The 25,905-nt window shown below is 43.8% G+C and overlaps 1 protein-coding gene across 1 annotated transcript in view; it reads right to left on the bottom strand.

Annotated features, from left to right (window-relative positions):
* LOC138299487 (uncharacterized) overlaps window positions 1-25,905 on the bottom strand; it is a 154,507-nt gene that overhangs the window by 36,548 nt on the left and 92,054 nt on the right. The window contains exon 5 of the mRNA XM_069237758.1: window positions 10,003-10,211. Coding sequence (XP_069093859.1) covers window positions 10,003-10,211 — 209 coding nt within the window. The remainder of the gene's footprint in view (window positions 1-10,002; window positions 10,212-25,905) is intronic.

Genomic DNA, 25,905 nt, shown 5'->3' with positions numbered 1-25,905 from the left:
TTCCTATCCTCTCACTGAGGGTACACTCTGAGATACTTTGGCATATTGTCATAAAAATAAAGTACCTTTATTTTTAGTATAACTGTGTATTGTGTTATCTTATGATATTGTGCATATGACACTAAGTGGTACTGTAGGAGCTTCACTCGTCTCCTAGTTCAGCCTAAGCTGCTCTGCTAAGCTACCATTATCTATCAGCCTATGCTGCTAGACACCCTGTACACTAATAAGGGATAACTGGGCCTGGTGCAAGGTGCAAGTACCCCTTGGTACTCACTACAAGCCAGTCCAGCCTCCTACACCATGCCACTGGCATGGGCAGTGCAGGGGCCCCCAAACAGGGCCCCATAATGATTTTCAGTGTCTGCTTTGCAGACACTGAAAATCGCGACGGGTGCCACTGCACCCGTCGCACCCCAGCAACTCCGCCGGCTCCATTCGGAGCCGGCTTCATCGTTGCTGGGTCTTTCCCGCTGGGCCGACGGGTGGCCTTTTGGCGGTCACCCGCCGGCCCAGCGAGAAAGCCAGAATGGCCGCCGCGGTCTTTTGACCGCGGTGCGGTCATTCGGTGGTGACCGCATGGCGTCAGAATGACCGCCTATGTGTGTCCAGGGCCTGTAAATTAAATGCTACTATTGGGCCTGCAGCACTGATTGTGCCACCCACATTAGTAGCCCTGTAAACATGTGTGAGACCTGCCACTGCAGTGTCTGTGTGGGCAGTTTTAAACTGCCATTTCGACCTAGCAAGTGCACCCACTTGCCAGGCCAAAACCTTCCTTTTTACTACATGTAAGGTACCCCTGAGGTAGGCCCAAGACCGCCCCATGGGCAGGATGCGGTGTATTTAAAAGGTAGGACATGTACTGGTGTGTTTTACATGTCCTGATAGCAGGGGTGCAGCTTCTGTGGGAGGGATGGGGAAGGGGCGTGGCGGTACCCCGCCCTAACAAATGCATCTTGTGATAAATAGTTGGGTATGGTGAGGTGTCTGTCGGATTTCACACAATGGAATTTTACACACAAATGAAAAAATGCACACACACACACACACAGTCTCCCTCACTGTGTTTGGGAATACTTAAAAAATGCTGGTTATTTCACAAAATAATGTGCTTTCTCTCACTTAGTGCACCTACCAATCTGCATTCCTATCCCTTTACGCTGCCCCATAGCCCCTCTTGTGTGCCATGCTTGTCATATAATGTATTTCAACATTATGTGCCAGGGTGATTCTTGGGAAAGCTGAAGCTCACCCCTACCATCCCCCCCCCCGTTCTTACTGACCAAGCCACACCCCTGCCTGATAGTGAAATACTGCTAAATTTGTTTTTCACTATTGCAAGGGGTATCTCTCCCATAGAGTAACACAGGGATTGCCTTGAAATATCTTTTAAGTGTAATTTCCCATTGGGAGCGGATGGACATGTGGAGTTTGGGGTCTCTGAACTCACAATTTAAAAATACAATTCAAAAACCAACTTCACCATTAGACGCAAGTTCGAGAATGCCAATTTTAGAAAGTGGGCATTTTCAGGCTTAATCATTTTGTGCCTCTGCCTGTCCGTGGAATCCACGTCTGGGTCAGGATGACAGTTGGGCTGTTTCTGCATTCACTCTAAACAGTCACACAAAGAGAGCTGAGGTGTGCCCTTCATATCCTGATGGCCCATTACCAGGCTGATTGGTCTTCCTGAAGAAGAGTGGTAGGAGGAGCTGACACTTGCTCCTGAATAGGGCTGTGCCTGTCCTTACACAAAGCAGTCTCCAACCTCCTCGAGTGTGTCTGGGTCAAGGGCAGGAAAGGCAGGGTCTTGTGCACAAGAAAGTCTTTACTTTGAAGTTTGCCTACTTCTAAGAAAGAAAGGGGTATAAGTACTGGACTTCTGACACCGCATAGTTAGAACACTTCTGGACTGAGGACATTCTGCCAGGAAGAAGAGCTGGATGCTGTAGGAGGAACTGCCACTCAGCCTGTTGCTTTGTTGTGCTGGCCTGCTGCTTCTGTCCTGGGAGTGAAAGGACTGATTTTTTTCTACATCCTACTTTCCAAGGTTCTCCAAGGGCTTGAACTGAGTTTGCCTCCTGTTAAGAAGTCTGAGGGACATCAAAGGATTCACCTGCCAGCCCCTGGGCTCCATTGCTGAGAGTCCTGATTTGCCAAGTGGTGCCAATAGTTTCTGGGCCCTTGGAAGTGAGTTCCGGTGCAAATAAGAGAAAACTAAGCACATCGCCTCCAGAGCGACTTCGGAACCTGCACTGCTCTAAGACTCCACACTGCTGCCTGCACCGGAGCCATGGTCCCCGCTGAGTGCAACCAGCATGACCTGAAACACAGGCCCCTTGCCACCGCCGTGCCTCCAAAGTCCCATCACAGCGCGAGTCCTGAGTGCCGTGTCACCGACGTTCGTGACATCTGACTTTGATTCTACCACAGCACCATTGGCCCCAGTGTGGGATCGCAACACTGCAAAGTCGAAGCCTCACATCTTGATTTGGATTAATCAACCCCGCCTTGTCATATGGAACTGATGTCTTACAGCCAACATGGCATCACCTGCTCTGCAACCATAATGAACCGACGCCTCACCTCCCCCGCCTAGCAGTAAAGAACCTTACGCCTCATGTTTCCAACTCCATGCAACTTCTTTGTTTTCTTCATTGTTTTCCAAGGTACTGTACCCAGGGTCAGTGCGATTCCATGACTGTCCGCACTCCTTTGTGAGTGGCATCAGACTGTTGGAAGCGACTCCATCAAGATACTGTGATAGCCCAGTTGGAGGTATTATGTTCCTAAGAGCTGTACTAAGATTTAATCTTTGAAAATATTGGCTATTTTTCTAAACTGGTGTGGAGTACGTTTGTGGTGGTTTCATTGTGTTACTTGTGTGTGTGTGTGTGTGTGCAAATACTTTGCACATTGCCTCTGAGATAACTGCTTGAGCCAAGCTACCAAGAGGCTGACTATGGGCTATCGTAGCTGTCTGACTCCTTTAAACTGAGTAGCCTGAGGGTCCCTACTTGGACAGATTGCAAAACACTGCCAACTAGAGACCCCATTTCTAACAGTAATTTTCAAATAAATCCAGTTCAGTCATTTGGCTATTTCAAACTCAATGTGAACTTGTGGTACCCTGAAAAATATAACACTTCCAACATATAAAACAACAGCAGTTCACTGTGGTTTTATCGGTTTCACATTCAACGTAAAGTACAGAAAGCCAAACTAAAGAACAAATATGCAAAAGCGGAATTAAGCAGCAAAACGCATCTCTATTCTTATTTAATTTTTATTTCCATACTCCATACGCAGAAAAATGGTTATTGTGCTCATTGTGTTCACACAGTGCATTGTATGAAGTAAGAACACAATAAATATATATAATTTCAACTGTCTGTTCTAGCTATACTAACCCTAGTAGACAAATATTGACAGCATTTCAACTCTGAAGTGAGTGAAAGGTTATCATCAGTACAAGAATAATTTGAGGCATATGAGGAGTACTCTGTAGAAATAAAGGGAGTGTTTTAGTAGGAACACTAACTCAAACTTAAAGTGAATGCATTCAAGAAAACAATGTACTTGAAGATTGAGTACCAGACGGTCCCTGCAAAGCAAGTCAACCGGATTCCACAAGGGTCATCAACCATGGCTAGGTAGAGTGCCCTAACATCTACAGCGGATGGACATACATGATGTTAGTGGTCTATCTGTGAGTAAAATTCACACATACCCTTTCAGTGTGCACTCCATGTACACTTCATTTTTATTTTATTATTCTTTATTGGGCAGTGTGCTCATTTAGGATTGCTGCAAAAGCTTGCATTATTGGAGACAGCTGAAACGAGAGTTTATGGCAAGTACTGTTAAATACAAATCATTTTAACAATTCTATTACTTTTTTATAGGTAAATAATTTGTCACTGTCTTCATTTTAGTAGCACACGTAGATTTTAGTTTCCTGACAGAGGTTATTCTCTCTTTGATGTGCTCTGATAAAGCATTTTTGCAAGGCAAATGGAGACCTGATAGGGAATCCTGACTATTAAAAAGGGAATAGCGGCTTCACCCTCAGAGTGAACTTGTATGTTTTGCATCACTATGTGCTTATATCAGGTCTATGGAATCATAACACCTACCTCTGTAACATTTTCAGTAGCTGACAAAAGTCAATTTCCTGGATCCTGTGCAAGATAATCTGGGGAATCATGGGTTAATAAAGAAATGGACGATTACATTTATTTATGTGGTATCTCACTTCAGGGGAGGGACTTCTAGATCTGGGTCCAAGAGTGATGTCACTTCTAGGTCATGGACTGCTGGTGACATCACTTCTGGGTCAGGGTCTGTGAATCGCGTCACTTAGAGAAATGAGACGGAATATCTAATAGAGGGTGAACAGTAAGACGACTGATAATGGAAATAAAGCACTGAGGGTGTACAGAAAGATTTATCTACATTGGATGAATCTTTGGTAGAAAGAAAAGCAGAGTCATAGGCACTGTAAGGAGATAGTTGCCAGGTACGATCACATGGATGCTCAGGTTTATTCTCAATGCCACTTTGCCCTTCTTTTTATGGCTATCTGTTGAGAACAAAGAGAAGTTGGAAGCAATGTTGAGTACATTTTCCGGTTGGAATATTAGCATGAGGAAGTTGAAAGACATTCCAACAAAGGAGAAGAGGAGGGTGACAGGACAGCTTTATCTAAGTCACAGCGGGTCGAGGTGCCAGGTTTAGGCAGGGAAGAGGATCTAGTGAGGGTTAGAGCAGACTGATTAAGTGAACAAAGGTCATGTCGAAAGCATGTGTCCTGTGATTTGGCAAGTACTAAGAAAGGAAAAGCATGGGGAAAAAAGAAGGAACTAAGAAGATGGTGAGAGAGGGGTATTATAAGAGACGATAAAGAGGATGAATGAATCAAAGGACAACGAGATCACAGCTAAGAACCAGAGGAATATGAAGAACCGAGTTTTGAGTGGTGCACAAATCAAGAAATTGAGAAATGAAAAGAAGATAGGGAGCCAGTGGGATGATTGAAAAAAATTTAAATTATGTAGAGAATGAATGGAAAAAGCAGAAAAAAGATTAACTGCAATCCAAAGGTGAAAAAAGAGGACTAGAGGTAGAAGAACAAGAACGACTATAAGAGGGATGAAAAACTATAGCACACCCAAGACTTACTAGATGTGAGAGAAAGAAGAACAAGGAGTAGTACAAGTTGCAGGGGTGGCAATATGGAAGGGGGAATCCATGATTCATCACACAAAAATGGTTCGAGTGAAAGAAATGATTGAGAGTAAAGATGACCTTTGTGCAAAGAAAGGGTAATCTGGAGACCAATACTGATTGTCACAGAAGGGACAGGGTATAGTGGGGTAGATAAGGTTTGAAAGGCAGGAGCCCCTGGTGTTTGAGAAGGATCGTGAGAAGAGCTGCATTAAAAGGAGTTAAAAAGTAAGTGATACAAGACAGCAGCTATGCATAGCTGAATGAGCAAAGGAGTGTGGTAGGGGCAACAGTGGAGGTAACAACGATCAATGCGATGTGTAAAACTTTCCCAGCCCATGTAGGTGTTACAGTCTCAACTTGTGTTCCCATAGAAAGTAAATTAGCATTAATCCTAGTACTTGATCCTTCCATAATCCAAGAATTGGTTTGTGTTTGTAACAGGGAAAGAAGATTAAAAAACACTTTGCAAGTGGCTCAGATCATAAAAGGTTTTCATCTACCTAAGAAAATGATTTTGTCTTTCTTGCTGCCTTTGAAAACAGATGTCATGGGTACATTTTGCTGAACAGAAATTCTCTTGAGGCCCAACCTAGACTGGTGTCAACGAACCAACAAGGCGGTATATCAGAGCCGGGGGTGCCCTAAAGAATGGAAGCAAGTCTGGGGACCATGGTGTGCAATTAGAGGGGACTCATGTGCCGGATCTTAACATGTGCACACTCACTGGGCAGGGGGAGATGGGGAGCTAGATGAAGTATATTATGCTTTAAGACAATTGTGATTGGGCCGTAAAAGCCCCAAAGGGTGTAAAGTTATGTTATATGACACAAATAGATAACTGATGTAATCACTACTGCTGTTCTATGTCGACCTGTAACTGTAAATGTACGTAGATGACACACTGAGCTTTGTTTCAATAAAGAGTTAAAAAATAAATTCTCTTGAGGACCATATTTTACAGCGAACTGCAAGTCTATTTAATGGGAACGACAAAACCAATGTCTTTGCATATGAAACCACAGTGGATGACATATATTTCCAAATCAGCACTCAACCACAATGAAGGTTTAGAACAATGTGGCACTATGGAAGTAGAAATGAGCGAAATAGGGAAAACAGCAATATCAGATAGAATCAAATTATGCAGCACTGCTATGGAATAGATGTTCAGGATCAACTTTTCAGCAGGGCATCATGAGGATCCTGTTTAAATGAGATGCACCTTTGTAGATGAAATACATCAAGGTAATGCAAAGCAAAGTTTTAGCTGATGACTTTGATCTTGAAATAATGCAGCCAGAGTACACATTTTTATTTCAGTTTAAGAAAGATTGACCAAAATATATATTTTACCTTTTGGTATGATACATTTATTGTAGAAATGGTATCCTCCTGGGCATTCCCACAACTTATTTTGCTCCATTTAAAGCTTCCTAGTATGCTGCTGCTCGTTTGATCTCGGCCACTTATTAATCAATCAGGGGATCTGTATGGCACTGCTAATCACCCGTGAGGGTCTCAAGGTGCTGGGGGAAGAAGGGAGGGTGGGAAGGAAGGATCAGTCGAAGAGCCAGGTCTTGAGGTCCTTCCTGAACTGAGACAGGGTGGGGAATTGCTTGAGGTGGATGGTGAGGGTGTTCCAGGTCTTGGCGGCGATGTGGGAGAAGGATCTTCCTCCAGCTGTGGTATTCCAGATGCGAGGGACCTTGGCGAGGGTCTGGTGGGCAGAGCGGAGTTGTCTGGCAGGAATGTAGAAGGCGAGTCTGTGGTTGAGGTATGCTGGACCGGCGTCGTGTAGGGCCTTGTAGGCGGGGGTCAGGAGCTTAAAGTTGATTCTCTAGTTGATAAGCAACCAGTGTAGGTCTCTTAGGAGGGCGGAGGTGTGGCTGTGACGTTGGGCGTTCTTAATGAGCCGGGCAGAGGCGTTTTGGATGCGTTGTAGTCTTCTCTGGGTCTTGGCGGTGGTTCCGGCGTAGAGAGCATTGCCGTAGTCGAGTCGGCTGCTGACAAGGGCCTGTGTGACTGTCCTTCTGGTTTCGGTGGGGATCCATTTGTAGATCGTTCGGAGCACGCGCAGGGTGTGGAAGCAGCCCAATGAGACAGCGCTCACCTGTCAGTCCACTGACAGCGATGAGTCTAAGATGACCCCGAGGTTGAGGGCGTGGTCGGTGAGGGCGTTTCCGAGTGCGGAGAGCCATCAGGTGTTGTTCCAGGCGGAGGGTGTGGAGCTGAGGATGAGGACTTCTGTCTTGTCTGAGTTCAGTTTGAGGCAACTATTTTTCATCCAGGCGGGGACTGCTTTCATTCCTTCGTGGAAATTGTTTTTTTACAGTGGTTGGGTTGTTGGTGAGGCAGACTATCAGTTTGGTGTCGTCGGCATAGGAGACGATGTTGAGTGCATGGCTTCCGACGATGGTGTCTAGTGGGGTCATGTAGAGGTTGAAGAGGGTGGGACTTAGTGAGGATCCTTGGGGGATGCCGCAGTTGATCTTGGTGGCTTCCGAGAGAAAAGGGAGGGGTAGTCGGGCCCTCTGTTCTCTGCCGGTGATGAATGAGGAGAGCCATCGCAGTGCTGAGTCTTGGATGCCACGTCATGGAAGCGGGTGCGTAGTGTGTCATGAGAGACTGTGTCGAAGGCGGCAGACAGATCCAGGAGGATGAGGGCTTTGATCACATCACCCCTGCACAATGATCACGAGAGAGGCTCCCATCTGGAGGCAGGTTATCCTTGCATGCCTAGTGCACAAAGAGTGCAAAGACTTTTAACCTCAAATTACTCTCAATATTTGATGAGCCAGTTGAAGGTTTCAAGGTTTGGCCGGTCTTGCTTCGGATATGCTCCCAGAGTGAAATGCTATTCTGTCTTTAATGCATACCATTTACCTCTCTGTTCACTTTTAAACAAGAAGTCAAAATTTCCTTCTGGGTTAATGCTTTGCCCTTCCCTCTATTTAATCCCTCGATCCACCATCTTTTAGTCCATTACACCTATTGTAGTCTTTAGGACCTCGCTGTACTGCACTGCATTTTTAATTTTACACCAGACATTTTGTTCCCTAACAACCCTACTGCTCATATTTTGTATATTTGTGAATTTATATTACTGCTAGGAACTAACTTTTGGTCCTTATATACCATTACCTCTGCATATTTGTCTCATCATTTTTGCTTATTGACTTGTTTGTTTTCTTAGATCCGATTACATTTTACATACATTATATTTTATACTCTGTGTGCTGGACCTGTTACTTTCACTTTGAAAAGCTTTTAGGCCTTCTACGTCCTATTTAAAAATACACAATAAATAAATCACTTTTTGGAATGAAGGATATCGGGATGGGAGCTCCACCTTACCCAATTTAAACTCATGCAGAGTTTGCAGAGATATCCTAGCAAAGTACAGATATACAAAGTTTCAAATCAGGGCTATAAAGTTTGTAAAATATGCACACATGATCTGGAATGGACAAACAGATTCAGCCATTTGTTTGAAAAGGTATTCTGAGAGGAAAATTAGAACGGACTTGATCATTATTTCTTCTGATCTCAAAATGTTTTGAAGCTCTCAAGAAAGCCAAGAAAATGGAGAGCATGTCCAGTACATCGGTCATTAAAGAGAAGCTGGAAGGGAATCAACAGCCCTCTGCATGCCCATCAATGGAGTCTGATAAAGGAGAGCTTCTGTTCCGAGTCTGAGAACAGTTTCTTAAAACTCTGTGTTAGCATAAGGAATTGATATGGGGCATTAATGGCAGTTCACACTTGTATATATTAGTTAGGATTTAAACGCAATGTGACTTAGTCACGGCTGGGAATGAGAGTTGGAGTTAAGTGAAAGGATTAAAGGTAACTAAGAGGTAAACTGCAGAAGCATTGCATATACGTCCACACCACGTTCTCCCCATACAAACAGAAACTAAAACACAATTACTTGTAGCTACAATATTTGTAGACATAGCTAACAAATTTGATGTTTATAATGGCCTACAAAACTAATTTTCTAGGGCCTATGATGAGAACATTGTTTCCGTCAATTGATGTTTGACCATTTTTGAGACTGGAAAATAAACAAGCATTTTCAATGCAACGGGTCTCGCATTTGCTCGAGTTAGAGCTTTTAGCGTGTAAAGTACACAAAAACGCAGTGCGATCGCACTATGTAAAATGCACGGCATGGAAAATAAACAGATAAAGTAGTCCGGACCCCAGGCTGAAAACATTGAGCCTCGTATGTTTTTAGTAGTTTACCGGTGCTGTGTAGGTGGGCTAAACACCGGAAAAGGCATGACATACGCATACCTTTCACAAATGAAAGCAAGCGGATTTTAATAGGCAAACCCACGAACCAATGTAAGTGACTGACGTGACATAGGCGTGGTTTGAAGCCCAAAGAGAGATTACAGAATGGAAGGAGCACTTTGCGCTCACCCATAAAAATAAGCCAAGATGTCAAACACATACAAAGCAATCTGACTTTTTCCAGCTTTAACAAGTTTGAAAAAATAGAAACTGAAGAACTCAATATAAGTGCCTACTCTGACAGTCATAAATAAATAATTAAGCTTTAATAAGACTGAACACATTAACCACACTACTAATATTCAGGACAAAAACAACACATGCTTCATCGTAAGATCGCTATTCCAATGTGTACAGTACTGCACGTCTTTGTATGGATTGCATTTACGATAGAGTAATTCTAGGAATCTTTCATAGAAGAAGTGTATCAGAAGCAAATCTATGTAAATAATACTTTTAATTTTGACATACTTGTTCTTCCCACCATTGAAGGATGTTTTGTGAGAAATATTGTTCCATGTCACTCTATCTTCAGACTCATTCGAGTGGATTTTGAATGTATGTCCTTGATCGAAGGCTTTCTTCAGCAAAAGCATTATTTTCTGACCCTCTTTATTGTCTGGCAGGAATGCTTCAAACCTTCCACCTTTGTATGGCTTTCCAGGGTTTGGATTTTTTGGCTGTTAAAATAAATTTGGGCATGAAAGTCAACACTACAAAACATTCAACCTTTTTAGATGTAGTTGGTGAACATATAATTAATTGTATAATTGCTGGGAGAGTTTAGAAAGTAAAGTTTATTCAGACTGTTATACATTTTATACATAAACATTAATGCTGTACTAATCATGCATAAGAAGTACATATTCAAAATTACCAAGATTTAAAATAAACAGAATACAAAGTGTAGGAAGATTACTTACCGACGATGATCTTCAAAGTGGGACATATACATCATTACCTTTCAATTATTTTAGTTTACTCCACGATTGTGAATTAGTGAGGACTGTGTCACTTAATAAGGTGTGTCACATATTAAATTAACATACATATTAGTATAGGAAGATTTCAAATACAGCAAAGATGGTATCGCCATTGCTAGTAATGAACGGAATTAACAATAAATTAGTCTGCAAATATGTGTAAGAAAGTCCATGGATTTAAGTCCACTCAAGTGGATAAAGGGTGATAGAGTTCACCACTGCCTATGCATAACCTGCACATTAACCAGTCAGAACAAATGGCTGAAATATGTTGATAAAGGCTTTTGTACCCCCAAGGAGCACCAAAGGTAATTCTCTTAACAAAACGGCAGAATGGGAAACAGCATTTACAACGTGGCTGGAACCACATAATACCATTACGACGCATCCATTACAATGCATGCATCTTTACCATGCATGTGTTTACCATGTAAAATATTACCATGTATATGCCTTTACAATTCAAAAATGTAAGTATTTTTTAGGTAAGTGTATTGAGAGAGAGAGAGAGAGAGAGAGAGAGAGAGAGAGAGAGAGAGAGAGAGGGGACAGTAAGAGTTCTCGTCATGACCGGACCATTTTTCTCTGACTATGCAGTGCCTAAACTTGTTTCCTACATTAGTGCAGTTAGATGGGTGGAGCACTTCAACCAAGCTTTTGATACTGGTAACATAGGAGAGGAGGTTGTGCTCTTGACTCCATGGCCGCAAATGTCTTGAGTCAATCTATTGGCACTGATGAGATTATTACAGCTACCAACAAGTGTGCTTTGGTAGTGCTCAGAGTACTAATGGTCTGCCAATATATATTTTTATAGTCAATATTAACCTCAGTACAGTTAGTCATGAATGTATTATTATATACAACTATTAAGGCCCCTCTTCTGTAATCATGATAAGTGGTAGTTATCATATCTATATTTATAAAGGGAGGAAAAAAAAAAATCAACCTTCATGTTATCACCCCATCTCTTTAGTTGACTCAATCTTCAAAATACTGGGATGAGGTTTATTATCTATATTGAAGACTTGGGCCACTGAAACTAACATTTGGCTTGCCGAGGTATGGGGACAGTTGAGCACAGTCTGAACTTATCCCTTGTAGTAGGAAGGTTATGTGAAGGCCAGGAGAGGGGCCATTCACATGGATTTTATGGATCGCTCCTGTGCTTTTGATACCATTAGTCGGTTAAAGATGTGGGCCATGATGTGGACCATCGTGGTAAAGCAGTATCCTGTGGACCTCCTCTGTCACTCACACTGGGAGACTTTCATTAAAGTCTGCTAAGTCAAGACGGGGAATGCAACGCTCTAATCAAGTCATCCCAGGGTGTTTGTCAGGGGTGTGTCCCAGCTCGTTTTTTATTTTTTATTTTTATAAATGGCTTGGAGCACTTTTTAGTTTGTAAATGGAAGGATATGCCCTAAGTAAGGACGCGGGTATTCCCACTTCTTTTGTTCTCATCTAGAGAACAGCTAACAGACAACAATTATTGTTGGATTCCTTTGCCCTGTTTATGAGTGAACTAGATTTAAACGTTAACGTGACTAAACAATTTACTATGGTTAGTGGCCTGCCAAGAGGCATGGGACGCTAAGATCGATAGGGTCAAATATTTTAACTATTTAGGTATAACTTTTGATGATGAACTGCAGTGGGGATTTTTATTCAAACAAAGATGTATGCAGCTACTGAGAGTGACTGAAGCGGTTTGGGGGTTCAATCAATCAATCAATCAAAAAAATGTATAGAGCGTGCTACTCACCCGTGAAGGTCTCAAGGCGCTTGGGGGGGAGGTTAAGAGGGGGGGGGGGCAAGGAGGGTCACTGTTCGAACAACCATGTCTTGAGGTTCTTTCTGAAGAGCAGGAGGTCTTTGGTTTTGCGGAGGTTGGTGGGGAGGGAGTTCCAGGTTTTGGAGGCGAGGTAGGAGAAGGACCTGCCTCCTGTGGTGGTGCGCTGGATGCGGCGGACTGTGGCTAGGGCGAGGTCGGCTGATCGGAGGTTGCGGTGGGAGTGTGGAAGTTCACTCTGTCATTGAGGTAGGTTGGGCCAGTGTTGTGGAGGGATTTGTGTGCGTGGATGAGGATCTTGAATGTGATTCTCTTGTCTATGGTGAGCCAGTGAAGGGATTTGAGGTGTGGTGAGATTCGTTCGTGAGGCGGGAGGCCAAGGACGAGGCGTGCGGCTGTGTTCTGGATTCTCTGGAGTTTGCGTTTGAGTTTGAGTGTGGTGCCGGCGTAGAGGGCGTTACCGTAGTCTAGCCTGCTGCTGATGAGTGCATGGGTGACTGTCTTCCTGGTCTCTGGGGGAATCCATTTGAAGGATTTTTTTAGAGTGCTGAGTGTGTAGGTTTGCACCTACATTGTCTCATAAGCCTGTGAGGGAAATGCATACCATTTGCCTTATATAGGACAGGAGTATGGAGCTATATAAATACTTTATTGTTTCAGAAAGTTGAGAATATTTTTTTATACAAACTACTCTGTGTTCCCAAGAGTACAACAAATATCATCTGTTATGATGATACAGGATTGAAATACCTAGAAGGCCTCATAGGTTTGTCTCCCTTGCCCCTATGGCACAAAATCTGGCAATCACTAGATGCAGGATTCTCAAGATCGCTGCATAAACAATTCTCTAGCGCTTGATCATATTACCAAAATTCCTCAGTTCATGTACTTAAAATGGATTTTTACAGAGACTGGTGTCCCAGCATATTATAAAGCCCCTGAATAATTGGAAATTGGATCTAAACAAGCACTAACAAGAAACTGTATTTTAGTTACAAAACAGAATTGTGGTCCCAGAATGCTCAATTTATGAAGAGAGTTATTGCACATTCGGTATTGTGCATTTCTAGGGAGATCAAAGGCTACCTGATCCTTCTTCCAAATTCCCAGTATAGATTTTAGCTCACTCGTTTCTGTTTAAGCACTTTACAATTTTTGTATACTCTTCCATCTCAGGGTACATGCTTTGATCAACTCTCTAGCTGCCCCTAAGATCACAGAAAAGAAAAACGCTTTTTTGCACAGTTTACACCGTCCCTGTGAGTTTTTTGTTGTCCCTTGCATATGTGTTGCTAACATTACCCAATACCAACATGCACTATTCTTTTTACAACAATTAGCATCCACGATATTTGTTATGCTGTTTTACATTTTATTAGCGGTGGACTTAATATTATAAAAAGGGATGGTTCTTCAGCTGTCCTGTAAGCATACATATTATCCGATACGTATATCTGATTTTAGGATGACAAGAAATTTATAGGACAATATCTTTAAGAGAAAAAATAATGTTTTAACTTATGTAATTGTCTATGTATTTTCTGTATGCCATAAACACAAAAGAAAAAAAAGAAGGTTCCGATTAACAGAATGGAGCTCTAGGCCCATCTTCCAAAAGCAAGGAATTTCAGTGTTAGAAAGGAGATGACAAGTTACTACGCAGTGACTATGTAAAAAAAAAAAAAGGAGGGAGTGTGAGAAGAACCAGGAAAGCTTTTACGGGAATGGGGGAATTGGGTGGGGGGGAGGGGGTGCTGAAAGTGGAGCGAACATAAAGCTCATACCTCCCTCAAAGAATTACAATGAAAAATAGAAGGTTTAGTTTGGAGTTTGGCAGACAGATTACTCCATAAGAACGTGATGGATAGCCCGTCCACCTTATTACAAATTCCATAGTAGATAATGCACTTGTAGTACGACAGACAGGATATCTGTTACGCTGTGATGAAGTAACCCATTTCTCAACCTCTAAATCTGTACCGAAGTCTGTAGAGGCTTTTATCATCAATGGTTTAAATTGGCTGTCACCGACATAACGTGCAGCCGGGTTTAGAAGGATAGACCGTTCAAGGCTCTGTAACCCCAGGGTCTTGTACACGTGATACAAAAATGCCCAATATTAAATAAATAAGGAGGCAAAACAAATGAGTATAGGTAAAGGTCTGTATGTTACTTCCTGTAAGTAGGAGGCTACATCTGAGTGCTCTGAAAGGTAGGAATAGCAGTAAAAACAAACTCATTTAATAAAAGTTTGGAAAAAGGCAGCAATTCAGTGGCTGAATCATACATATGTTAAGTTGTCTTCTAGGAATAGAGTTAGTTACTACTGAAGGATAGCACAAGAACTGAAAACATAAGAGAGCAGCATATAGTCTGGAAAGGATTTGTACAGAAGGAGAAGTTTGAGGTGTATGTTAGTAAGGTTATGCTGCATCCTAATAGATGCTGTTGAGGAAGATACTTGAGTCAACAACGTACCCAACTGTCATAATTTGGGCATACTGGAACCTTGTCTCACTTCAAATTCTTATATGGATGTTATTAGTTTTTTGTAGAAAATGTCTGAATGATAACTAGCAAGTAATGAATACACCAGAAGCCAATTTAGGAATAACACACTTTAAGTTAGTGGCTGGCTTTAGACTCATATTTCAATTGTTCCAGAAACAATTACAACAGAACTGCTAGAATAGAAAAGACATTGTTGAAAAGATGCAGAGAGTAACCATGTATGACATCACAGATATGAAGAAAGTAGACAAAAAGAGAAATGGATGACTGCAGTAATCTTTGTGGCCACGATGGGATCCTAAAATACTGAAATGGTTAGATTAGCACCCTGCAAGAGAGCAAATCAAAAGCTGCATCACTTAAAAAAATACTTTGAAATGTCTTGATGATTATTTCTGGACTCTCCAAAGCAGGAGGGACATGCTCAGATTTCCAGATACAAGAATCGTCATTGAAAATTAGGGGAACAAGAGAGCAAAAAAAGCAAGGTGGACCTGTCAAGGACAGAGTGGGAGCAACTCACCTGCTGAATCAATGGTGAATGGGGTAAATAGATGGTCCGCTTTCTCCGTAGTTCTTAAGGGACTATCTACATCTCCATAGAGCAATCATAACACAGCACTGCACAAAGAAGACTCAGGCCCTCATTTCAACTTTGGCAGTCTTTTGCCAAGACCGCCGTCGAAGCGGGTGCCAAATGACCGCTAGTGATGGCAGTCCAAAGACCGCCATATTACGAGGCACCTACAGATTTCCTCCCACAAACAGGCAGAAATCCGACACTGTTGGACTGACAGATGGCAGGTGAGAGGTGGTTCCACCGCCAGCACCGCCACGCCGGAAGGACTCTGCCCGCCATTTTACAAGTAGTATTATGGCACGGTGGTACTTGCACGGCGGTGCAGCATTGGCAGGTGGAAACGCCGACATCCACCACCTCCCGGACGACCACCTCGACTTGTGCTGTTGTGTAGCCCAGACAGGTAGGTGGACTGACCGGAAAGGGGGGCGGGTGTGTGTGGTAGGTGCATGTGTGTGCGTGTATGTATGCGAGCATGTCGGAATGGGTGTGCGTGCATGTGTGACTATATGTGTGCGTGGTGGTGTGTGTGTGACTGTATGCATGCGTGGTGGTGTGTGTGTGTGTGCAAGAATGCAGGGTGTGTGCATGAATGCGGAGGTGGTGTGTGTATGTGTGAGAGCGAGTGGGGGTGCTTGTCTAAGTGCGAGCAAGTGGGGGGTGCCTGTCTGTGTGCAAGTGAATGGAACTGCCTGTCTGTGTTCAGTTGGGTGGGTGTGTTTGTATGTATGCATGCAGCTGGGTGGGGGTGTTTGGATGTATGCGTATGATTGGGTGGGGATGTTTGGATGCATGCATGTGGTTGGGTGATTGGATGTATGCATGTGGTTGGGTGGGGGTGTTTGGATGTATGTGTGAGTTTGGGTGGAGGTGTTTGGATGTATGCGTGCGGTTGGTTGGGGGTGTTTGGATGTATGAGTTTGGTTGGGTGGGGGTGTTTGCATCTATGCATGCGGTTGGGTGGGGGTGTTTGTATGTATGCATGCATGCGGTTAGGTGGGGGTGTTTGGATGTATGCATGTATTTGGGTCGGGGTGTTTGGATGTATGCGTGTGGTTGGGTGGGGGTGTTTGGATGTATGCGGGATTCCTGACGCCAGGTGCGTTACCGCCAGGGTTTTTGTGGGCGGGTGACTGCAGCGAAAATCCTTGTGGTTTGCTGCCTCGTAATAAGGCCAGCGGTCTTAGGCATGCCGCTGGCCCGGAGGAGGTCACTGCCAGCCGCACTGGTCCGACCGCACCAGCAGGACTGGCGGCGTTGTGGTAGTTTGTCTTAAGACCGCCACACTCATAATGAGGGCCTCAATTTCATACTGAACAAACTGCTTTTTTATTTTGTTTAATGTTTGCCTGTTAGAAGCACAATGCTCTGCTACAGAATTTCATGGTACCACAATAGACACCTCAGTCACAATTTATTTGAGGTCCATTTCAAAGTCAGGAGGTTGATGGACCAAAATCAGAGCCCTTCCACAGCATGTGCACAAGAGAAACTTCAACATATTCGCACTTGTAACAGGAGCATGGGGTGATGTCATGACAGGGTGTCCGTCAGCAGAGCACAACAAGAATTAGTACCTTCCAGCATGAGTCCAAAGGATCAAATAGAATCTAAGACAGCATAGGACTTGCAGCATGCACAGGTCTAGTAGAGCGCACCATGCAAAATTCAGCTCTTGGCCCTTGTTAATTCTCCATGTTGTACAAAACACAGGTTACCCATAGAGACACACATGCATAACAAGTAGCAGATCAGGAGCAAGCAGAAAGCATAAGAAAATCCCAGGTGTGGTTGCAGATAGGGACCTTTGACATGCTTCTAATGGAACCTACTAAAGGATGGACCCTCCTCAGACAAGGCAATAGTACCAAGCCCATAACAAACAATAACAGTGACAAGTCAAACAGCAAAATGTGTCAGGCCATGCAAAAGCTATGTAGAACAAGCTCATATCTCTGTATGCAGGAACATGAGTCTATACTGAAGAATGAAAATGTCACTTACCCAGTGTACATCTGTTCGTGGCATCAGTCGCTGTAGATTCGCATGTTTTGCATAGCTCGCCATCTGGTGTTGGGCCGGAGTGTTACAAGTTGTTTTTCTTCGAAGAAGTCTTTCGAGTCACGGGACCGAGTGACTCCTCCTTTTGTCTCCATTGCGCATGGGCGTCGACTCCATCTTCGATTGTTTTTCCCCCGCAGAGGGTGAGGTAGGAGTTGAATTGTAGTAATAGTGCCCATGCAATGGAGTGACTAAGTATGTACTTATTTAAGGTTGAAATGATATATATACAAATAGTTGAAGGTAACTTCCGAACTGCTACAGGCTCCCGGGGAGGCGGGTGCGCACATGCGAATCTACAGCGACTCATGCCACGAACAGATGTACACTGGGTAAGTGACATTTTCAGTTCGATGGCATCTGTCGCTGTAGATACGCATGTTTTGCATAGACTAGTAAGCAGTTATCTCCCCAAAAGCGGTGGCTCAGCCTGTAGGAGTGGAAGTAGTCTGAAACAATGTTCTTAATACGGCTTGACCTACTGTGGCTTGTTGTGCGGATAACACGTCTACACAGTAGTGCTTGGTGAATGTGTGAGGCGTAGACCATGTGGCTGCCTTACATATTTCTTGCATTGGGATGTTTCCTAGAAAGGCCATGGTAGCACCTTTCTTTCTGGTTGAGTGTGCCCTTGGTGTAATGGGCAGATGTCGTTTAGCTTTAAGGTAGCAGATTTGGATGCATTTAACTATCCATCTGGCTATACCTTGTTTTGATATTGGGTTTCCTGCATGAGGTTTTTGAAATGCAATAAATAGTTGTTTAGTCTTTCTGATGTTCTTTGTTCTGTCAATGTAATACATTAATGCTCTTTTGACATCTAATGTATGTAGTGCCCTCTCAGCTACGGTATCTGGCTGTGGAAAGAACACTGGAAGTTCCACTGTTTGATTTAGATGGAACAGTGAAATAACCTTTGGTAAAAAATTTGGATTAGTCCTTAGGACGACCTTATTCTTGTGTAGTTGTATAAAAGGTTCTTGTATTGTAAACGCCTGAATCTCGCTTACTCTTCTTAGGGAAGTAATGGCGATGAGAAATGCAACCTTCCAGGTTAGGAACTGTATTTCGCAGGAGTGCATGGGTTCAAAAGGTGGACCCATAAGTCTAGTTAGGACAACATTTAGGTTCCATGAAGGAACAGGTGGTGTTCTTGGTGGTATAATTCTCTTAAGGCCCTCCATGAATGCTTTAATGACTGGTATCCTATATAGGGAAGTTGAATAGGTAGTCTGCAGGTATGCAGATATTGCTGCAAGGTGTATTTTAATGGAAGAGAAAGCCAGGTTAGATTTTTGTAAGTGAAGCAAGTAACCCACTACATGTTTTGGAGTCGTGTGTAATGGTTGGATTTGATTAATATGGCAGTAGCAAACAAACCTCTTCCATTTACTTGCATAGCAGTGCCTGGTGGATGGCCTTCTGGCTTGCTTTATGACTTCCATACATTCTTGGGTAAGTTGTAAGTGCCCGAATTCTAGGATTTCAGGAGCCAAATTGCTAGATTCAGCGATGCTGGATCTGGGTGTCTGATCTTTTGGTTGTGTTGTGTCAATAGATCTGGCCTGTTGGGCAATTTGATGTGGGGTACTACTGATAGGTCTAGCAGCGTTGTGTACCAGGGTTGCCTTGCCCAAGTTGGTGCTATTAATATGAGTTTGAGTTTGTTTTGACTGAGTTTGTTTAGCAGATAAGGAAGGAGAGGGAGAGGAGGAAAAGCGTAAGCAAATATCCCTGACCAGTTCATCCATAGGGCATTGCCTTGGGACTGCTTGTGTGGGTATCTGGATGCGAAGTTTTGGCATTTTGCGTTCTCCTTCGTCGCAAACAAGTTTATTTGAGGTGTTCCCCAGAGTTTGAAATAGGTGTTCAGAATTTGGGGGTGAATTTCCCATTCGTGGACCTGTTGGTGATCTCGAGAGAGATTGTCTGCGAGTTGATTCTGAATCCCTGGTATAAATTGTGCTATTAGGCGAATTTGGTTGTGAATTGCCCAACGCCAAATTTTTTGTGCTAGCAGGCTTAACTGCGTGGAGTGTGTCCCCCCTTGTGTGTTTAGATAATACATTGTTGTCATGTTGTCTGTTTTGACGAGAATGTATTTGTGAACTATTATTGGTTGGAAAGCTTTTAGTGCTTGAAAAACTGCTAGGAGTTCTAGGTGATTTATATGCAGTTTTGTTTGATGTACGTTCCATTGTCCTTGTATGCTGTGTTGATCGAGGTGTGCTCCCCACCCTGTCATGGAAGCATCTGTTGTTATTATGTATTGTGGCACTGGGTCTTGGAAAGGCCGCCCTTTGTTTAAATTTATGTTGTTCCACCATAGAAGCGTATTCAAGGTATTCGAGGTAAGTTTGGCGGTCTATTAACACCAGATCTAGAAGATGACCCTGTGCTTGTGACCACTGTGATGCTAGGCACTGGTGTAAGGGCCTCATGTGCAGTCTTGCATTTAGGACAATGGCTATGCATGAAGACATCATGCCTAGGAGTTGTAATATCATCTTTGCTTGTATCTTTTGTGTTGGATACATGCGTTGTATGATGTTGTTGAAATTTTGGATTCTTTGGGGACTTGGAGTGGCTACTCCTTTTGTTGAGTCTATTATGGCTCCTAGGTATTGTTGTACCTTGCACGGCAGAATGTTGGATTTCGTGAAGTTGACGGTGAACCCTAGTTTGAAGAGGGTTTGTATGATCTGATTTGTGTGGTTTGAGCACTCTATTAACGAATGGGCCTTGATTAGCCAGTCGTCTAGATATGGGAACACATGTATTTGCTGCCTTCTGATGTGTGCAGCGACTACTGCTAGACATTTGGTAAAGACTCTTGGTGCGGTTGTTAGTCCGAAAGGCAATACCTTGAATTGGTAATGTATTCCTTTGAATACAAACCTTAGGTATTTCCTGTGCGATGGGTGTATTGGTATATGGAAATATGCGTCTTTGAGGTCTAAAGTTGTCATGTAGTCGTGTAGTTTTAGCAATGGTAACACTTCTTGTAGTGTGACCATGTCAAAGTGGTCTGATTTGATGAATGTGTTTACTATTCTGAGGTCTAGGATTGGTCTCAGCGTTTTGTCCTTCTTTGGTATCAGAAAGTACAGTGAGTAAACTCCTGTGTTTATTTGTGTGTTTGGTACTAATTCGATTGCATTCTTCTGCAATAGTGCCTGCACTTCTATCTCCAGGAGATTGGAATGATGTTTTGTCAAATTTTGTGCTTTTGGTGGTATGTTTGGAGGGAATTGTAGAAATTCTATGCAATAACCATGTTGGATAATTGCTAGAACCCAAGTGTCTGTAGTGATTTCCTCCCATGCTTTGTAATAATGACCTATTCTTCCCCCCACTGGTGTTGTGTGGAGGGGGTGAGTGACATGTGAGTCACTGCTTAGTAGTAGGGGTTTTGGGGCTTTGAAATTTTCCCCTATTCCTAGGGAATTGCCCTCCTCTATATTGTCCCCGAAAACCTCCTCTGTACTGTCCCTGGTAACTGGACGGTGTTGCCTGTGAGGTGCTGGCTTGTGTGCCCTGACCCCGAAACCCCCCTCTAAAGGGTGTTTTACGGAATGTGCTGTAATTCCCTCTGCTCTGCGGGGAGTAGAGTGCGCCCATGGCTTTAGCAGTGTCCGTGTCCTTTTTGAGTTTCTCAAACGCTGTGTCCACTTCTGGACCGAACAGTTCTTTTTCGTTAAAAGGCATATTGAGAACTGCTTGCTGAATCTCTGGTTTAAATCCAGACGTTCGTAGCCATGCATGCCTTCTGATAGTTACAGATGTATTAATTGTCCGTGCAGCTGTATCTGCAGCGTCCATGGAGGAGCGTATTTGGTTGTTTGAAATGTTCTGTCCCTCCTCAACCACTTGTTTTGCCCTCTTTTGTAGGCCCTTGGGCAGATGTTCAATGAGATGTTGCATCTCATCCCAATGGGCTCTGTCATAGCTCGCAAGTAGTGCCTGAGAGTTAGCGATGCGCCACTGGTTTGCAGCTTGTGCTGCGACTCTCTTACCAGCTGCATCGAACTTGCGGCTTTCTTTATCTGGGGGTGGTGCATCTCCAGATGTGTGGGAGTTGGCCCTTTTCCTAGCTGCTCCTACAACGACAGAGTCTGGTGGCAGCTGTGTAGTGATGAAAACCGGGTCTGTAGGAGGCGCCTTATACTTTTTTTCCACTCTTGGTGTGATTGCCCTACTTTTGACCGGCTCCTTAAAGATTTCTTTTGCGTGCCGGAGCATACCAGGGAGCATAGGCAGGCTTTGGTATGAGCTGTGGGTGGAGGAGAGGGTGTTGAATAAAAAGTCATCCTCGACCTGTTCTGAGTGGAGGCTTACATTGTGAAATTGTGCTGCTCTAGCCACCACTTGAGAATACGCAGTGCTGTCCTCTGGTGGAGATGGCTTCGTAGGGTATGCCTCCGGGCTGTTATCTGACACTGGGGCGTCGTATAAGTCCCATGTGTCCTGATCTTGGTCACCCTGGCTCATGGTGGTGTGAGCTGGGGAATGTGATGGAGTTTGTGCTGGTGAGACATTAATTACAGGTGGAGGAGAGGGTGGTGGAGTAACCTTTTTCACCACCTTTGTTTGTGGTGTTTGTTCAGTTTGGAACTCCAATCTTCTCTTTCTTCTAATAGGGGGAAGGGTGCTTATTTTTCCTGTCCCCTCCTGTATGAAAATACGCTCTTGCGTATGGTCTACGTCAGTTGATTGTAGCTCTTCCTCAAACCTATGCTTTCGCATTTGGGAGGTTAGCGATTGCTCTTCTGTATAAGAGCCTGAAACTGGGTCGGTTGCAGTCTGTTTTGGCACCGAAACCCTGTATGCATCTTTTTTCGGCTCCGAGGTGACTTTTTTCTTTTTCGGGGCCGAAACCTCTCGGCGTCGATCTTCGTCGGTGCCGCTGTCTCGGCGTCGAGCCGTGTCTACACCGGTATCTCGGTGTCGATGCTTGTCTCCAGCACTTTCTCGGTCCCGAGAAGGCTGCGTGCCGGTGTCTCGACCGGAGTCGGACGATCTCGGCACTGTTTGGGCCTTTTTCGGTGCCGACGGTCGGTCACCGAATTTATGGGTCGAGCCATGGCCTGGTGGCAGTGGCGTCCCCTGGGCCTTGTAAATCTTCTTCTGAGTGGTTTTCGACGTCTTACTCACGGTTTGTGTATCGTCGAATCCTTCGGAGTCCGATTCGTGGATCGAAAAGGTTCCTTCCTCTTCTTGTTCCTCGAACTCTCGGTGGGCTGTCGGCGCGGACGCCATCTGAAGTATTCTGGCTCGACGGTCTCGGAGTGTTTTTCGGGACCGGAACGCACGACAGGCCTCGCAGGTGTCTTCACTGTGCTCAGGTGACAGGCAAAGGTTACAGACCAAGTGTTGGTCTGTATAGGGGTATTTATTGTGGCATTTGGGACAGAAGCGGAACGGGGTCCGTTCCATCGGCGTTCTTCTGCACGCGGTCGGGCCGACCAGGCCCCGACTGGGGATCGAAAAACTACCCCGAAGGGCACCGGAGCTCTTCGATCTTTCGACGCGGTGTTGAATCTAACTACGCCGATCCCGAACGCAACAATACCGACGAAAATCTTCCGAAATTAGCTATCTTTCCATTCCGAAACTCGGAGCGACAGGAACACGTCCGAACCCGATGGCGGAAAAAAACCAATCGAAGATGGAGTCGACGCCCATGCGCAATGGAGACAAAAGGAGGAGTCACTCGGTCCCGTGACTCGAAAGACTTCTTCAAAGAAAAACAACTTGTAACACTCCGGCCCAACACCAGATGGCGAGCTATGCAAAACATGCGTATCTACAGCGACAGATGCCATCGAACCAGTATTTACTGAAGCAAGTCACAAAGGTAAGGCCGCAGCACAGAAGAGAAATAGCAATCAAGTTGTCTGCGTCTCACTCGGTTCTATATAGCTGAGATAAGACAGAGCAAACAGTGAGTTACCTAGTTATGTCTTCCACATACAGTTTCCGCTGTCTATTGGCAAATAAAGCAATGATATTCAATACAGAGTTAGAGTGGGCTTTATGACTACCAGTTTCTAATGATTCAATGATCTTCTTGTCTATCTCAGTTCCCTTCTCCTAATTTGATGGTTTTCTTTCCAGCAACATTTCGGTCTTACACTTTTTGATTGAATGAACTGTATCCTTCTCCTGCTGAAGAGTTAACCTTGCATAGAGTCAATGATGGAGTATGTTCTCTATCTCTTTGTGGCTCTTTTATCTTTCTCCTCCTAATCCGGGACTCGTTCTCTTTATTATAATTCAAAAATGGCAACCACACATGCATGTGGTCATCTTTGAATGCTTTTTCTTAAAAAAAAACATTCCAAGATATCCACCTTGCATAAGTGTATGTGACTGCCATTTTCAAATGATTTTTCTTTAAATGTACATGTCTTTTCAAAATGGCCGCCATGTATGTGCATTCATGCATAGTGGTCATTTGAGAGGAAAATGAAGCGCTGGCTAAGCAATTGGGAGTCACAAACATATTAGTTTTTCTAATGGTTGTTTTAAAATGGCTCGGATCTCAGTCAGTATCAGGGGCGTACCTTGGTCAGTATGATTGTGGGGTGTTAGCTAGCTTCAGATTTCCAGACAAGCATGCTGGCACCTGTTAAAATACATTACACAGCAAACAAGGTGCACAAGAGGGCCTTAAGAGGCAGTGGAAGGGAGAGGAATGATAATTGGTAGGTGTACTGAGAGAAAGAGCATTCTTTTGTGAAATAACCAACATTTTTGAAGTCTTTCTAAACAGAGAGATGGAGAGAGTGTGGGTTAGTTTTTGTTTGTGTGTGTAAAAACTCCTGTTGAAATCCGACATACCGCACCATACACGACTGAAAGCTCCTGCACCCAACTATTTATCACAAAATACATTTATTAGAAAGCAATGCGCCTGGTCAGTATAACAATTTTGAGAGTTAGTAATAAATGGTGTTTTATCGTAGAGACTGGATTTACGCTGTACTGAGGCAAGGCAGTGAGAAGGCTGGGATGTTTCAGGCATGAGTGAGAAGCAAGAATACCGGAAGCAGCCTAGTCTGGTGGGATTTCTAGGGGTATTGGGATAAGGTGCAGAGATGGAAAGCTCGACTGTGCAAAGATGAATGTCAGAGCTGCTAGTTGTGAGCAGGGGTTAAGGCGGTAGGCTGGGCGGTGAAGCATGTGATTATGAGGATTCAATGAGTCCCATAGGTGTGTGACTCAGTGAAGAGGCCCAACAATCAACATGTTCGTTTCCATGCCTCTCACACTTTGTTTCAATTATTTTTCAGACCTCAGTGTACAAGAGCGCAGCCAACAGTGTGCTGTTTATTTTTGTGGTGAGGCACGCGACTGTTGCATGACCTTGATTTCACAACTGCAATGAGTGTATCCAGTGTCCCTGGAGGTTGTGGTTCTGTAGAAAGCTTCAAACTGATAACAACATACACAGGATGTGACAAACTACAAAGTATAGAAGAGTAACGTGCAACCTATTACTCATGCGAGACAAAAGTACTGTGCCAACAGATACACAGTGGGGCCCAAGCAGTCGGCATCAGCAGGCCATTCTGATGACGAGGGCTTCTGCCTTCTGGCTCTCATCCATACTCTTAGCTCAGTTACTTCTCTGAAATGCTTTGTCCGAGAATTTCTGCATCACGCCTGGATTATTAGAGCTGCTTGTTCGAAACTACATTTGGGAGGTTAGATTTTTAGAAACCCTGTCGGACTTTGGCATTTGCGACTGTACCACTGCTATTCATGGTGAGGCATTAATCTGTCTTATGTTACCGAATGTACTAGCATTCTATGGCTCTTGGCAAGCCTGTGAGTAGCCAGGTAGTTTTCGCAGAATTCAAATCACTTTCAATATTTCATGAATTTTTATGTTTGCTTAACATATGCCAATTTTCTGAGGGCAATGTAACGAGATAAGGAAGAATCTTGTGGACACGTGAATTATTCAAGGAATACCGAGGCAATCTGCGGATCAGTGATGTACCCGCCAGCAATATATGACATGGCTTCTGCCAAAACAACTGCTGGTGGCTGGATACTGTCTCATTTCACGTTTTTGAAGTTAATATTGTGGGTTATTCGTATATGTTCTTGTGAGGCAAAGCTGTTTGAAACAGCTAAAAAAAAAGCATTTAACAACAAGGATATAGCAGTGCATAATGTAATTCTTGTGCTACCTTGAAGCCGACGTGCCTTCGTGGCACTTTGCAAAATATTGTTATCATAAACTATACAAATTGAACAATTCAGAAAGGATAATTTGTACATAGCTCCCAATGATAAGTGACTCACCTCTAGACACAAGGGGTTTGCCACTTCTGAAAGTTGCCACACTGATGCCACTAAAGAATATGTGTCACTTATGCATTTGTCAGGTAACTCATCCTATCTCTGCTTAACCCTCAAGCCTGCTTCTGTGAGTG

The sequence above is a fragment of the Pleurodeles waltl genome, chromosome 6 (assembly GCF_031143425.1).
Source record: "Pleurodeles waltl isolate 20211129_DDA chromosome 6, aPleWal1.hap1.20221129, whole genome shotgun sequence".
In the NCBI taxonomy this organism is placed as follows: Eukaryota; Metazoa; Chordata; class Amphibia; order Caudata; family Salamandridae; genus Pleurodeles; species Pleurodeles waltl.
The sequence above is the reverse complement of the archived record's forward strand: the minus strand, read 5'-3'. Positions and strand labels throughout refer to the sequence as shown.